This window comes from Raphanus sativus, chromosome 1, assembly GCF_000801105.2.
Source record: "Raphanus sativus cultivar WK10039 chromosome 1, ASM80110v3, whole genome shotgun sequence".
Taxonomy (NCBI): Eukaryota; Viridiplantae; Streptophyta; class Magnoliopsida; order Brassicales; family Brassicaceae; genus Raphanus; species Raphanus sativus.
The window spans coordinates 25959893-25974910 of record NC_079511.1 but is presented as its reverse complement, the minus strand read 5'-3'; the positions used below and the strand labels follow the sequence as shown (position 1 = coordinate 25974910).

At 31.1% G+C, this 15018-nt stretch overlaps 2 protein-coding genes and 1 non-coding gene across 3 annotated transcripts; 2 read left to right on the top strand and 1 right to left on the bottom strand.

Annotated features, from left to right (window-relative positions):
• Positions 1–3179: 3179 nt before the first annotated feature.
• LOC108840133 (pentatricopeptide repeat-containing protein At1g55630) lies at positions 3180–4842 on the top strand. The gene has a single exon (XM_018612963.2). The coding sequence runs from the start codon at positions 3360–3362 to the stop codon at positions 4767–4769; it is 1410 nt and encodes a 469-aa protein (XP_018468465.1). The 5' UTR covers positions 3180–3359; the 3' UTR covers positions 4770–4842.
• Positions 4843–4945: 103 nt separating this feature from the next.
• Positions 4946–5027, bottom strand: TRNAS-UGA (transfer RNA serine (anticodon UGA)). The gene has a single exon. It is a non-coding gene; the product is annotated as a tRNA-Ser (tRNA).
• Positions 5028–5131: 104 nt separating this feature from the next.
• LOC108811964 (chloride channel protein CLC-f) lies at positions 5132–9077 on the top strand. The gene is made up of 8 exons (XM_018584093.2): positions 5132–5751; positions 5821–6229; positions 6580–6774; positions 6963–7417; positions 7539–7643; positions 7871–8299; positions 8380–8612; positions 8692–9077. The coding sequence occupies exons 1-8, from the start codon at positions 5335–5337 to the stop codon at positions 8768–8770; spliced, it is 2322 nt and encodes a 773-aa protein (XP_018439595.2). The 5' UTR covers positions 5132–5334; the 3' UTR covers positions 8771–9077.
• Positions 9078–15018: the final 5941 nt, after the last annotated feature.

Here is a 15018-nt window from a genome sequence, read left to right as displayed (position 1 = left end):
AGGACTGTAACATCAGGACCTGCAAAAGAAATAGTTCCTCTCATTAGTATGCTATTGTAACTATAAAAGTAAGCAATTATAAAGTGTAATACATGTTTAGGAGGCAAAGCAGGAAATATTAAATTTTTCATAATAAAAAATTTAAATTGAATAAAGAAAGTAAATAAATCTACAATATCATAAGCTGATTTGAATTAAATATTAGTCTTCTTGCGCAAGTTAGATTTATTTAAAACAAGACAACAAGATTAAAAACGACTTTGAAAATTTAGAAAGATTTAAAAGTCATTTAATGTGATACCACATTGCGCAAGAATAAATAGAGTTATTAAATCTACAATATCATAAACTGATTTGAATTAAAGATTAGTCTTCTTGCGCAAGTTATATTTATTTAAAATAAGGCAACAAGATTAAAAACGACTTTGAAAATTTAGAAAGATTTAAAAGCCGAATTAATGTGATACCCCCATTATGCAAGAATAACATATTCTCAATAAATATCAATAAATGTGATTAAAACTTTCGCAATAATTATTCAAATAAATAAGGTAACTTACATATATAATAGATTCATAAGAGATCATATTAATTGCGCAAGAAAGAATTAATAATCGATGCATGTTCTATCAAAAATGTGCAGATATGTGAATATATATGAGATTTATAAGATATACATTTTTATAATATGATAAATTGTATAAAATCATATTAATTTTTCATAATAAACATTTAAATTGAATAAAGAAAGTAAATAAATCTACAATATCATAAGCTGATTTGAATTAAATATTAGTCTTCTTGCGCAAGTTAGAATTATTTAAATAAGGCAACAAGATTAAAAACGACTTTGAAAATTTAGAAAGATTTAAAAGTCCAATTAATGTGATACCACATTGTGCAAGAATAAATAGAGTTATTAAATCTACAATATCATAAACTGATTTGAATTAAATATTAGTTTTCTTGCGCAAGTTAGATTTATTTAAAATAAGATAACAAGATTAAAAACGACTTTAAAATTTTAGAAAGATTTAAAAGTCGAATTAATGTGATATCTCATTATTCAAGAATAACAAATTCTCAAAAATATCAATAAATGTGATTAAAACTTTCGCAAAATTATTCAAATAAATAAGGTAACTTACATATTTTATAGATTCATAAGAGATCATATTAATTGCGCAAGAAAAGAATTAATAATCGATGCATGTTCTATCAAAAATGTGCAGATACAGTATGTGAATATATATGAATTTATAAGATATACATTTTATAATATGATAAATTGTATAAAATCATATTAATTTTCATAATAAACATTTAAATTGAATAAAGAAAGTAAATAAATCTACAATGGCATAAGCTGGTTTGAATTAAATATTAGTGTTCTTGCACAAGTTAGATTTATTTAAAATAAGGCAACAAGATTAAAAACGACTTTGAAAATTTAGAAAGATTTAAAAGTCCAATTAATGTGATACCACATTGCGCAAGAATAAACAGAGTTATTAAATCTACAATATAATAAACTGATTTGAATTAAATATTAGTTTTCTTGCGCAAGTTATATTTATTTAAAATAAGGCAACAAGATTAAAAACGACTTAAAAAATTTAGAAACATTTAAAAGTCGAATTAATGTGATACCCCATTATGCAAGAATAACAGATTCTCAATAAATATCAATAAATGTGATTAAAACTTTCGCAAAAATTATTCAAATAAATAAGGTAACTTACATTTATAATAGATTCATAAGAGATCATATTAATTGCGCAAGAAAATAATTAATAATCGATGCATGTTCTATCAAAAAATATGCAGATACAGTATGTGAATATATATGAATTTATAAGATATATATTTTATAATATGATAAATTGTATAAAATAATACTTGAGTACAAAGTTGATAATATATATAAAAAGTTATACTAACTTTTATAATAAAATATTGATTAAAGATTTTTTTCTTTAATGTATAAGCAAATAATTATTTGAAAAACATATAGAAAGTAACAAAGCATAAAACTTACATTGTAGTTTACGTGTTTTGGATGATATGATCATTTAAGTACATATGGATCCACATGAGGAAACGTCATAATCGTTGGTCTGCGCATATATAAACTAAAATTGTAAATTAAAAAACCAATAGAAAAATACATAAGAAAGCATTCTTCTCCTTCTAAACTCTAACAAACAATTATTAAATATAAAGACAATAACTATGAACATATTAAAAAAGTAAGAATTATAATTCAAATAACTACGATTAATCAAATCATATAGAGAGATAAAAAAAATTGCCTGCATCATGGTGAAATCGTTATAATAGGGCATCTGCATATAAACCAAAAGAAAAGTCAGCTCTGATGAAATATATATATATATAAAATCTTAATGATGTAAAATAACAAAAACAACATCAACATAAAAAGTTCCGAATAAAAAGTCAGTGGCTTCGTTTCTTCTACTGTGAATGTCTTATATATAGTAAATTGATGGACGTTTCTCAATGATTTAGCTTGCATGATAAGCTAAAATATCATAATATTTTAATTCTGAATTTGTAAAAAGGAAAATTATTAATACATGTATTTATTGTAATTCTTGCGCAAGTTATGATTAATGAGAATAATTAATGTAACTTTCCAATTAAGTATTTATATATCATTAAGAATATAAATTTCTAATATTCTTGCGCAAGTTTTGATTTATGAGATTATGAATTAATGTAAATGGTCGATATTTATTAAAATTCTTGCGCAAGTTATGATTAATGAGATTAGCAATTAATGTAAATGATCGACATTTATTAATATTGTTGCGCAATTATGATTAATGAGATTAGCAATTAATGTAATTTTCCAACTAGTAGCTCGACCAGAAAAATAAATCAAAAAGAAAATTACAAAAAATCAACCAATAGAATCACTAGAATTTTGCTGAGAAGCTCTGTATGAGCGATATGTGGCAAATGTATTTGAGGATTTGTTTTGCTTCATAGAATTATAAATATCCAGATTTTTTTGTTCAAATTACAAATCGAATCGTCAGCGCCAAAAAAGAAGTGGGTGGCACGTTGACAATATTATGGGCCTAGCCAAGTTTTCAATACGGGCCCATAAACTCGGGTCGGATCCTCACTAAAAACCCATCGGCGGATCTCCTCTTCTGTTCTGTAAGAAAGAGCAAGAACCAGACTACCGATCGAGGGGAACTGATATCGTCTAATTTACCGTTCTACCCTTTGATTTCATCTCCTTCGTCGTCAAAGGTAACTCCCCAGCTCTTCTCCGTAATCGTCTACTTGAGATGGGATTCGTAGAAACTTAGACTGGGTTGCCCTTTGATATGAACTCTGTAACTCATTCGGGCACAAGCATTGTCCGCAAAGCTTCTCGCTTTCTTCTAACCTCGAGGAGATTCTTCGATACTAATCGCATCAATGGTGATGAAGAGACGTTGAAGATCACATGGGAAACCTCGGAGATGGATTGTGGGTTCGCCGAGGAAAATGAGAAAGTCTCTGTTAGGAAGAGGTTTCTGGAGAGTACTAAGATCAGTGCGTCTCTTGTTCTCGATACTTTAAAGCAAGACTGTCCCGGTTTCAATACGAAGTCAGCTTTAGATGAGCTGAATGTTCCAATCTCAGGGCTTTTGGTGAGAGAGGTGCTCCTTGGGATCTTGAAAAGACTTAGCTTTGATAACAAGACAAGGTGTGCTAAGCTAGCTTACAAGTTCTTCGTTTGGTGTGGTGGACAAGAGTCTTTCAAGCACACGGCTAACTCTTATCATCTACTTATGAAGATCTTTGCAGAGTGTGGTGAGTATAAAGCCATGTGCAGGCTTGTTGACGAGATGATTAAAGACGGTTACCCGACAACGGCTAGGACGTTTAATCTGTTGATATGCACTTGCGGCGAAGCAGGACTTGCGAGAGAAGTCGTGGAGCAGTTCATCAAATCCAAAACTTTCAGCTACAGACCTTTCAAACACTCTTACAACGCGATCTTGCATTCTTTGCTAGGGGTGAAACAGTACAAGCTGATCGAGTGGGTCTACGAGCAGATGTTAGAAGACGGGTTCTCGCCGGATCTTCTGACTTACAACGTTGTAATGTTTGCAAGCTTTAGGTTAGGCAAAACGGATAAGCTTTACAGATTGCTTGATGAAATGGTTAAAGACGGGTTTTGTCCGGATCTGCACACGTACAACATCCTCCTCCACCATCTGGCAACAGGGAATAAGCCTCTCGCGGCTCTTAACCTGCTGAACCATATGAGGGAAGTGGGAGTTGAGCCCAGTGTGATCCATTTCACCACTCTGATAGACGGGCTGGGCCGGGCTGGGAAGTTAGAAGCTTGCAAGTACTTTATGGACGAAATGGTGAAAGCTGGACGCACACCGGATGTTGTGTGCTACACTGTTGTGATCGCAGGGTATATATCAGGTGGGGAGCTAGAGAAAGCCGAGGAGATGTTCAGAGAGATGACTCTAAAGGGGCAGCTTCCGAATGTGTTCACTTACAACTCCATGATCCGTGGGTTTTGTATGGCCGGGAAGTTCAAAGAGGCACGGTTGTTGCTCAAGGAAATGGAGTCAAGAGGGTGTAACCCTAACCTTGTGGTGTATAGTACGCTGGTGAACAATTTGAGGAACGCAGGGAAGGTTTTAGAGGCTCACGAGGTGGTTAAGGACATGGTAGAGAAAGGGCATTATGTTCATCTTATTTCAAAGTTAAAAAGATATACAAGATCCTAGTTTTTCTGTTTTTTTTCTTTTACAGTGTGGTATCAATTAAACAAATATAGCTGGTCTCATTTCATTATGTTCATATTCCTTTCTCAAACAAGTTTAGAGCATCGCAGTGTTGTATATAAGCTAATACGGCATTATTTCAAAAGACTGAACTAGCAAAAAGAAAAGGAAAAAATAATCGTCGACAGCAGGGTTCGAACCTGCGCGGGCGAAGCCCAACAGATTTCAAGTCTGTCTCCTTAACCACTCGGACATATCGACATTTTTGATTTTAAAACAGAAAATTTCCTCAAATAAACAACTAAGCCCAATAAAGGCCCATAAGCGCTGACTTGGATCCTCTACCTAACGCTTTCTCTAACGACGCATGCCGCGTGTTTCGTCATCAAGACTGCAAATCTGAAAAGCCGATCGAATCTGAAGGACAACCGGCGAAGAATCTCTGAGGCGGTAGATTATATAATCATATACCTGAGACGTACTCCACTCAGAGAGATCGTGAATAATCACGGCGACTGGGTCTGGGACGATGATGTGTTGGTAAACTGAGGCTACTACTAATTAGATAATGTCATCGGGAGGAGCCGAGGACAGGCATCTCTTGCGATCCACTGACGACGACGAAGCCGCCATTCGCGGAGGAGACACTGATCTCGATGTCGAATCTCAGTCTCCGGCAATCCGAAATTCCACCGGAGGAGGAGTTAGAGATCTCTTCAAACATCTGGATCGGAGATTCTCTCTCTCCGGCCGTCGTATAAGCTTAAAACGGTTGGAGAACGTCAGAGTCGATAGAGAGCACCACCATCCTTCTTCTTCTTCCGGTGTGGTCCCCGGAGATGAAGATGATCGTGACGACGAGTACGGTTTTGATGACGGAAACGACGTGCTGGGAGATAGTGCTCCACCTGAGTGGGCTCTCCTTCTCATCGGATGCCTTATCGGTGTCGCCGCTGGAATTTGCGTCGCAGGCTTCAACAAAGGGGTATGTACTTACTATCTCAGATCTAATTTTTGAATCTTAAATTTGATTAGTGTGTGTTTATTGTCTTAGGTTCATGTGATTCATGAATGGGCCTGGGCTGGTACTCCAAACGAGGGTGCTGCTTGGCTTCGTCTACAGAGACTAGCCGATACTTGGCATCGGATTCTTTTGATTCCTGTCACTGGGGGTGTTATCGTTGGGATGATGCATGGTTTGCTTGAGATCTTGGATCAAATTAGGCAGTCCACTTCTTCTCAGAGTCAGAGACAAGGCGTTGATTTACTCGCTGGTATATTCCCGGTGATTAAAGCTATTCAGGCTGCTGTCACACTTGGTACAGGATGTTCACTGGGTCCTGAGGGACCTAGCGTTGACATTGGCAAGTCATGTGCCAACGGTTTTGCACTGATGATGGAAAACAACAGAGAAAGGAGAATAGCTCTCACTGCAGCTGGTGCCGCTTCTGGAATTGCATCTGGTATTATTTAGACCCTGCCTCTTTTAATATATTTATAGTTATGGAGCAGCAGCATAGCTCTCTCACTCTAGTTTATTGCCTATTAACATTAGCTTTAGCCGGGTGAGCTCGATCCATAAGTGTTCGTACTAGGTTCCTGGGATCGTTTTGGCATTCAATCTGTATGGCTCTTCCTATAATCTGCACTAGACAAAGCATTTTGATAGTATTAGTGATAAATTGTTAGAAGTTAGATTTATGTGTAATGGTGTTTTTACTATTATTTTTTCTTCTCAATAAAGAATTAAAATTGCTGCACTTTCGTTCATGGTTGCAAATCTGATTTGCCTGATCTTTCTTTCTGGTTACAGGTTTCAATGCAGCTGTGGCGGGTTGTTTCTTTGCTATTGAGACTGTATTAAGACCTCTACGTGCCGAGAACTCGCCTCCATTTACCACTGCAATGATAATTTTGGCCTCTGTTATATCATCGACTGTGTCAAATGCCTTGCTTGGGACTCAATCAGCTTTCACTGTCCCCTCGTACGACCTCAAGTCCGCTGCAGGTATACTTCTATTACTTTTAAGCTCAACTTCAAATCTTTCAGTTAATCTTGTGATACTAATTTATGATTTAGTATCCTGATGGATAGGTGATATATCATACATAGAGAGTCTTGGCATCTTATTAATTTGGTTCAGCTAAGCTAGCAGCTGCTTATAAGTTTCCGAACATGTTTTCACTTGTCTCCAGAGCTCCCTCTGTACCTGATATTAGGCATGCTATGCGGTGCTGTCAGCGTTGTTTTTTCTCGTCTCGTCACCTGGTTTACCAAGTCATTCGAGTTCATCAAAGAAAAATTTGGTCTTCCTGCTATTGTCTGCCCTGCATTAGGTGGGCTTGGAGCTGGGATGATTGCTCTCAAGTACCCCGGAATTTTGTATTGGGGGTTTACAAATGTTGAAGAAATCCTGCATACTGGAAAGAGTGCTTCAGCTCCGGGAATTTGGCTATTAGCTCAGTTAGCCGCAGCAAAAGTTGTGGCTACAGCTTTGTGCAAAGGCTCTGGGCTTGTAGGCGGTCTATACGCACCAAGTTTGATGATTGGTGCTGCTGTTGGTGCTGTGTTTGGAGGTTCGGCTGCTGAGATTATTAACAGAGCTATTCCTGGTAACGCTGCTGTTGCTCAACCACAAGCTTACGCCCTGGTACTGTATTCGCTTTGTCGCAGTCCCTTACTTCAATGTAGCTTTTTCTAAATTTAAGAATGAAAAACTCGGTTGGTAATTATTTTGACTCATCAAGATGCCGTCATTTTATGTGATGCAGGTTGGTATGGCAGCGACACTAGCTTCCATGTGCTCAGTCCCCTTAACATCAGTATTACTGTTGTTCGAGCTAACAAAAGATTATAGAATTTTGCTTCCTCTCATGGTAAACATACGTTTTCACTTTCAGTTTTCTCTCTGGTGCTTATGTAACAAATTCTTTCCGAATTGGATTGTTAAATTGATCGAGCAGTAAAGCCTTTATTGAAACTATGAAATGACCAGCTATCATATGTACGCTATAATATCATTGTTTTTTTAATCGGAGATCAAATTTTCATCATGTTTCTACTTTGTTCTTGATCTGATCTCTCTGTGGGTTTCTTCTAATAGGGGGCGGTTGGTTTAGCAATATGGGTTCCCTCTGTGGCAAACCAAGGCAAAGAGAGTGATTCAACTGAGGGTCGTAGCACAGGAAGAGGATACTCTTCTCTTTCACCTTCCGATCGTAAAACTCCTGAAGGCGTTTGGAGACACACGGATAATACAAACTCCCTTGAGCTTTCCGTCATAGAGAACCCAGACCACAAATCTTTCTTGGATGAAGAAACTATTCTGGAAGAGTTGAAGGCTTTTCGGGTTATGTCAAAGAACTACGTGAAGGTTTCTCTGGGAACAAGTCTAAGAGAAGCAAGAAAGATCCTTAAAGACAGCCACCAGAACTGCCTTATAGTGGTCGATGAGGATGAGTTTCTAGCTGGAATCCTAACACAAGGAGACATCAGACGTTACTTGTCTAGTAAGGTGTCTACAATCTTAGATGTAAGTAGTTAAACGTATCAAACCCCCTCTTTTGTTTATGTTTTCAAGTTGAATTGAATGAACTCTTTTGTCTCTTGCAGGAGAACACATGTCCGGTTTCTTCTGTGTGTACTAAGAAAATAACGTACCGAGGCCAAGAACGAAGTTTGCTAACTTGTTATCCAGACACGACGGTTGGTGTGGCCAAAGAGTTAATGGAGGCAAGAGGTGTGAAGCAATTACCTGTCGTAAAACGAGGTGAAGTAAGTCACAAAGGGAAGAAAAGGAAAGTGCTTGGCCTTCTTCATTACGACTCCATCTGGACTTTTCTCAGGTATTCAAGAAAAAGAAAACATAATAGAAATTTTTGAAACAATCTGAATTCCATATTTATCTGTTTGTTGCACTTGCAGAGATGAAATGAGTCGTAGGAGATCGATGATCAACGAGCGGAGAAAAGACAAGGAGGTTGGTGCGGCAAATGGCCATTGATTTTTGGGGTTTGTGACCATTTTGGTAAAGGCTTTTTCCTCTTTTCTTCCCTTTTAATTTTGATGTCAAAATGATTAGAACGGAGGAAAGCATGATCGTATAATAAGACCTCTTTATTTAGTTTTGTATCGTTCTCGCCAAAGTAACACCTCTTTATCATATACTAATCAAAGAGAAATCGAGTGTAACATATATACGACATGTATTATGAGATCTCTACTTTGTATCATTAGGTCTTAGCAAACCTTGTGATATTCAGAATCGACTATATCATATAATGGGATGAATTGTATAGTTTCTTTGTTCATCGTGTAGGTTTATATTTACATTTATTGACCTTTACATTACCTTTTGTTATAAGTTTCTTTTTATTTTGCATGAATGTGATGTACAACTGTTAAATTAATATGGGGAAAATACAAACCCCGTAAATAACTGGAGTTGAATGAACTTTCGGATCACCTGAGACCTGACCATCTCCGGGTTGGCACCACATGCAAAAATTGCTCTAAAACATGATCTGCTAGAAAATGGCAGCATCTGACTCGGACTTTGGAATGCCCATGCTAGTTAGCAAACTTTGCAGGTACTCCAGGATATGTTCGGCTAGAATATTACCAGAGTTTTCAGTGTACGGCCAAAGGGGATGTTTACAGTTTACTGAGTTAAACTTCTTGCGCTTCTTTCTGGTAAGAAACTTACCGATCTAGCGGAGTTTGGAGAAGACAAATAACCTCTTCGGGTGGGCGAAACAACTCTATAGAGAGAAAAGAGGCATAGATATTCTTTATCCGGTGCTTGTGACCCACGCATCAGGCGATGTTGAGCTGTTTCATTACTTGTAGATCGCATCTCAATGCTTGGATGATCAACCGTTTAAGCGGCCAACAATGATTCAAGTGATGGACATGTTCAAAGAGCTTGGAAAACGAAACTGTTGATTCCTTAAGACGGAAGAATCTATGAAGCATTATATTTTTATTTAGCAAAAAAAAAAAGAATCTATGAAGCGGATGCTCATATTACTTTGTTCCATGTTCTTGGTGTCAGTGTGTATATATCAGAAGCTTGAGCTAAAAGGTCAGATTGAAAACAAGAGATAGTAGACATTGAAGTTATTCGAGCTGTTAACAATGGCGTCTATTATTTTATTATCTTGTTACTTGGAAGTTGGAATAATCAAATATATATTATTCTCTTGTTTAATCCTATAGTAACTCCAAAATATATTTATGTTTAACTTTAATCTTACTTTATTTTGGAAAAGAGAATGAAACCAAACTAGAATAATATATAGAGTAATTCTCCAGAATAGACTATTTTAAAAATTTTGTCACAAAAAAAAATTACTTTTCATAAATAACTAAATTTTGTAATTAAGTTTTTAGTTAAATTAATATTTATGGGCATTTTATATCATAATAACATTTGTTGAACCTTGTAACAGTATTCGCAAACTTTTTATAAACAAATATAGTATGTAAACTTATTATTAATTTTTTTTGTTTTAGATCATATTTGAAATTCAAGTTAAAATTAACTACAAACTAGTTTTTTTTGTTCCCTAGTCTTTATAGTTGGTGATGGATTTTATGAAATTAAAGATCCTCCAAGAATCAATATAAATGAAAATTTGAAAATCTATTGAAGAGATTGATTTTTTTGAAAAAAATAAAAACTTTCTATCAAAATATAGAATTTTTTTATCGTTTTTGAAAATAATATAATAATTGATTTGTGGTAAAGTATTTTTCAATAATAATACTAAAATTCACTAATAATAAAATGTTTATTTCCTTTATCCCCACTTATAACAACCAAAAGTTTAATTATTTAATAATAAATAAAATATTTAAAAACTTATATTACAAACAAAATATATTGCATATTTAGTTTTTATAAAATTAAATTCATGCAGTATGTGGAATTATCATAGTTATATATATATATAATATATATATATTATATATATATATATATATATATAATATACCATGGATGTAGTTTTCCATGTATTCACCTAAAAAAACCATACCTGCTTTGACAAAAAAAAATATTTTAATTAGCACAGGATGTCCCATAATCCTAACATACAACTAATTATATAAATGAAATGGTGTATTAAAATAATTTCTAAGAATCCATCACAGATAAACATAAACCTAGGTCTATAAACTTCTGCAAATTCATATAACTTGCATATAACCCTTTTTCGTGGAAAGAAAGGGTCTAAGATATATTTACAAAAAAAAAGTTCTAATATCTACAGAAATAATCAATAAATTAACAGTAGACAAATTAATAAACATATTAATAAAATTAATTCTAATTTATGTCACTTTAAATATAGCATAGTTTAATAAGATAAAAATAATAACATTTAAAAAATAGAATTATATGGCTGTATTAATATTATTAATATAATTATTATATATTATTTATATAAACATAAAATTTAATAATATATTTATTCAAAATAAAATAGTTTTTGAATTATTTTAATATATTTTAGTGCTTTTGGTAGAATTACAGCTAAAACTCATCTATATTTTAGGATATGTATTTCTAATACTCTAAAAACATCAACTATTCCAAGAATAAAATAGATGAAAGCTATCGACAAAAAAAAAAAAAAAAAAATAGATGAAAGCTAAGTATAAATAAAATTTTATTTAAACTGATAAATTAAAAAAATATTATAATCCGGTGAAACTAATTGAAAGTGAATTATATCCTCTCAGTTTCATGCACTTGCCATGTTTTTAGTCAACAGTTTTTTTAATCTATTTATGTTACTTCAATGTCTATGCTAACCACTAAAACCAAAATAAAATTTAACCAAAATGCTTTGGTTAAAGAAATTCAATTGGTTGAACCTTAACATTAAACTGATTTCCTACTTTTCAGCTAAAAATATTTTTTTAAAAATAATTTTAATTAGTATTTTATATAAATTATACTATATAAAAATTAGTATTTTATATAAATTATACTATATTGGATTGAACTTAACAAATACAGTGAGTTTCAAGAACATTAAAATATTTATGATGCTCTAAAAATAAAATAAAAACTTACAAATAAATTTGATTGAATTATATGTGTAATCTAGTTATTCTTTTCCAACATTTTATAGTATAAATAAATATATAATCATGATTATACTTTGTCTAGTTTAAATATGTTATACTAGCATATTTAATATAAATCTGTTTATAATAAATTAATAATTATTTTTTTGACAAATATATCGCTTTTTAAAAAATTAATTAAAATTAAGTAAAATTAATATTTAAAATTATTTTATTAATAATAAACTATCAGTTAATGTTAAATTATGATATACGAAACTTAATGACAAATAACATCTACTAAACTGATGTTCTGGTTTTTGCATAAAAAATTGAAGTTCAGGTTATAGTGATAATTATTATAAATTTAACAACTAAATGATTTACACTAAACAATTATTTCAAACATGATTTAACTTGGTTTTGGAAAATAATAGTTCAATGTTTCCATAGTTTATTTTATTTTGTTATATATAAAATAAAAAAATCAATCATGTTTACAAAACTAAGATATTCATAATATCATTAAAACACATAAAATTTTATTGGATTTGTTTTAAACCATTTTTAACATATTCCTTGGTAGTAAAAATAAGACAAGGGAGATTGAATTTTTTGCATGAAAAGATTTCTAACACTTATCATTTTGGCTTTTATAACACTTAACATATTCCCAGTTCTTTTTATTAACTCTTTTATCATTTTTGGAGTTTTTAGGAGCGTATATTTCGATTCAATTTCAATAATTTATCCTCACAAAAACTAAAAGCGATAAAAAAGGTAATAAAAGTATCTTCATGCATTTTGACATATGGAAGAGGCAAGTTTGATAATATAAAATTGTTGCGAAAAAAAGGAACTGAATATAAGTAGCCGACACAAAAAATTATAATGAGTTCTATTATATAAAACTCCGTCGAATCCTTCGTATGCATCATATCCATTCTTTCTATATCGTCTTCGTTCGAGCCTAGTTTTTCCTCTCCAAAGAAAAAGGTTTCTCCTTTGCATCTCATATACATTTTTTTGGTAAATTTTTCATAAATTTAATTTAAAAAAATATTTAAAAATCTGAGATTTACTATATATTACCAAAACAATATTGAAATTTATTTTTATAAAATCATGCAGCATGTGGAATTATCATAGTTATATATAATATACCATGGATGTATTCCACGTATTCACCAAAAACAATACCGCATTGAAAAAAAAATCAATTAGCACAAGATGTCCCATCATCCTAAAAACATAAACCTTGATCTATAAACTTCTGAAAATTCGTATAACTTGCATGTAACCCTTTTTCATGGAAATAAAGCATTCAAGATATATTTATAAAAAATAGTTCTAATATCTATAGAAATATTCAATAAACTAACCGTCGAAAATTTAATAAACATATTAATAAAATTAATCTTAATTTATGTCACTTTAAATATAACATAGTTTAATAAGATAAAAATAATAACATTTAGAAAAATCAAAGTGTATGGTTCTATTAATATTATAAATTTATAATTACTATATAATATTTATATAAACAGAAACTAAATAATATATTTTATTCAAAATAAAATAGTTTATTTTTAAATATTTTAGTTCTTTTTGGTAGAATTACATCTAAAACTCATCTATATTTAGGATGATGTATTTCAAATACTCTAAAACATCAACTATTCCATTAATAAAAATAGATGAAAGATAAATATTAAATTTTATTGAATATGTAAGATCTTGAAAGTAAATAATTTTAGTTTATAAAGTATAAAACAAAAGAAATTTGTTTTAAATTGATAAATTTAAAAATATTATAATCTGATAAAACTAATTTAGAGTTTTTAATGTATTAATTATTTGGTTTGCGGGTGAATTGAATTTTAGGTGTACTCATGGCTGATTGTGGAAAAATATTTTCCTCTCAGTTTCATGCACTTGCCATGTTTCTCAGTCAACAGTTTTTTTAGTCTATTTATGTTACTTCATTGTCTATGCTAACCACTAAAACCAAAATAAAATTTAACCAAAATGCTTTGGTTAAAGAAGATCCGATTGGTTGAACCTTAACATTAAACTGATATATTAATTTTCAGCTAAAAATATTGAAAAAAACATAATTTTAATTAGTGTTTTCTATAAATTATACTATATTCGATTGAATTTTTAACAAATTCAGTGAGTTTTAAGAACATTAAAATATTTATGATGCTCTAACAAAATTAAATAAAACTTACAAATAAATTGCATTGAACTATGTGTGTAATCTAGTAATTGTTTTCCAAAATTTGTAGTATAAATAAATATATAATCATCATGATACTTTGTCTAGTTTAAATATTTTACATTAATAGTGATTATATTTTAACAAATATTAATAATATCTACACAATCTAAAAAATATTTTAATATTTGTATAACTTATAGTTATATAAAAATTCAGACGATTAATAAAAGTAAATTTATGGTACTAACATATATAATTTAAATCGGTTTGTCACTTTATTTACAATTAATTAAAATTAAGTAAAATAATATTCAAAATGGTTTTAATAATAAACAATCAGTAAATGTTAAATTATGATGCTATATAACTAATTTAATCACAAATAACATCTACTAGACTGATGTTCTGGTTTTTGCACACAAAAATGACGTTCAGGTTATAGTGATAATTATTATAAATTTAACAACTAAATGATTTACACTAAACAATTATTTTCAAACATGATTTAATTCGGTTTTGGAAAATAATAGTTCAATGTTTCTATAGTTTATTTTATTTTGTTATATATAAATAAAAACTCAATCATGTTTACAAAATTAAGATATTCATAATATCATTAAAACACATAAAATTTTACTGGATTTATTTTTAACCATTTTAACACATTCCTTGGTAATAAAAATACAGAGAAAAGAGATGGATTTTTTTGCATGAAAAGATTTCTAACACTTATCATTTTGGTTTTTATAAATAATGCATATCCCAGTTCTTTTTATTACCTTTTTTTATCATTTTTGGTTTTTTTAAAAGCGTATATTTTGGTTCAATTTCAATAGTTTGCCGGTCGGTATAACTTTAATATTAACTGAACCGTTCCTCCCAAAAACTAAAACCGATAGAAAAGGTAATAAAAAATATCTTCATGCATTTTGACATATGGAGGATGCAACTTT

What these genes read in the sequence shown, in the direction of transcription:
- LOC108840133 (XM_018612963.2), top strand. Translation starts at nt 3,360, where the DNA reads ATGAACTCTGTAACTCATTCGGGCACAAGCATTGTCCGCAAAGCTTCT.
- LOC108811964 (XM_018584093.2), top strand. Translation starts at nt 5,335, where the DNA reads ATGTCATCGGGAGGAGCCGAGGACAGGCATCTCTTGCGATCCACTGAC. An exon ending in GAATTTTGCTTCCTCTCATG is followed by an intron (nt 7,644 to 7,870) that starts GTAAACATACGT and finishes TTCTTCTAATAG; the next exon opens with GGGGCGGTTGGTTTAGCAAT. An exon ending in AGGTGTCTACAATCTTAGAT is followed by an intron (nt 8,300 to 8,379) that starts GTAAGTAGTTAA and finishes TGTCTCTTGCAG; the next exon opens with GAGAACACATGTCCGGTTTC.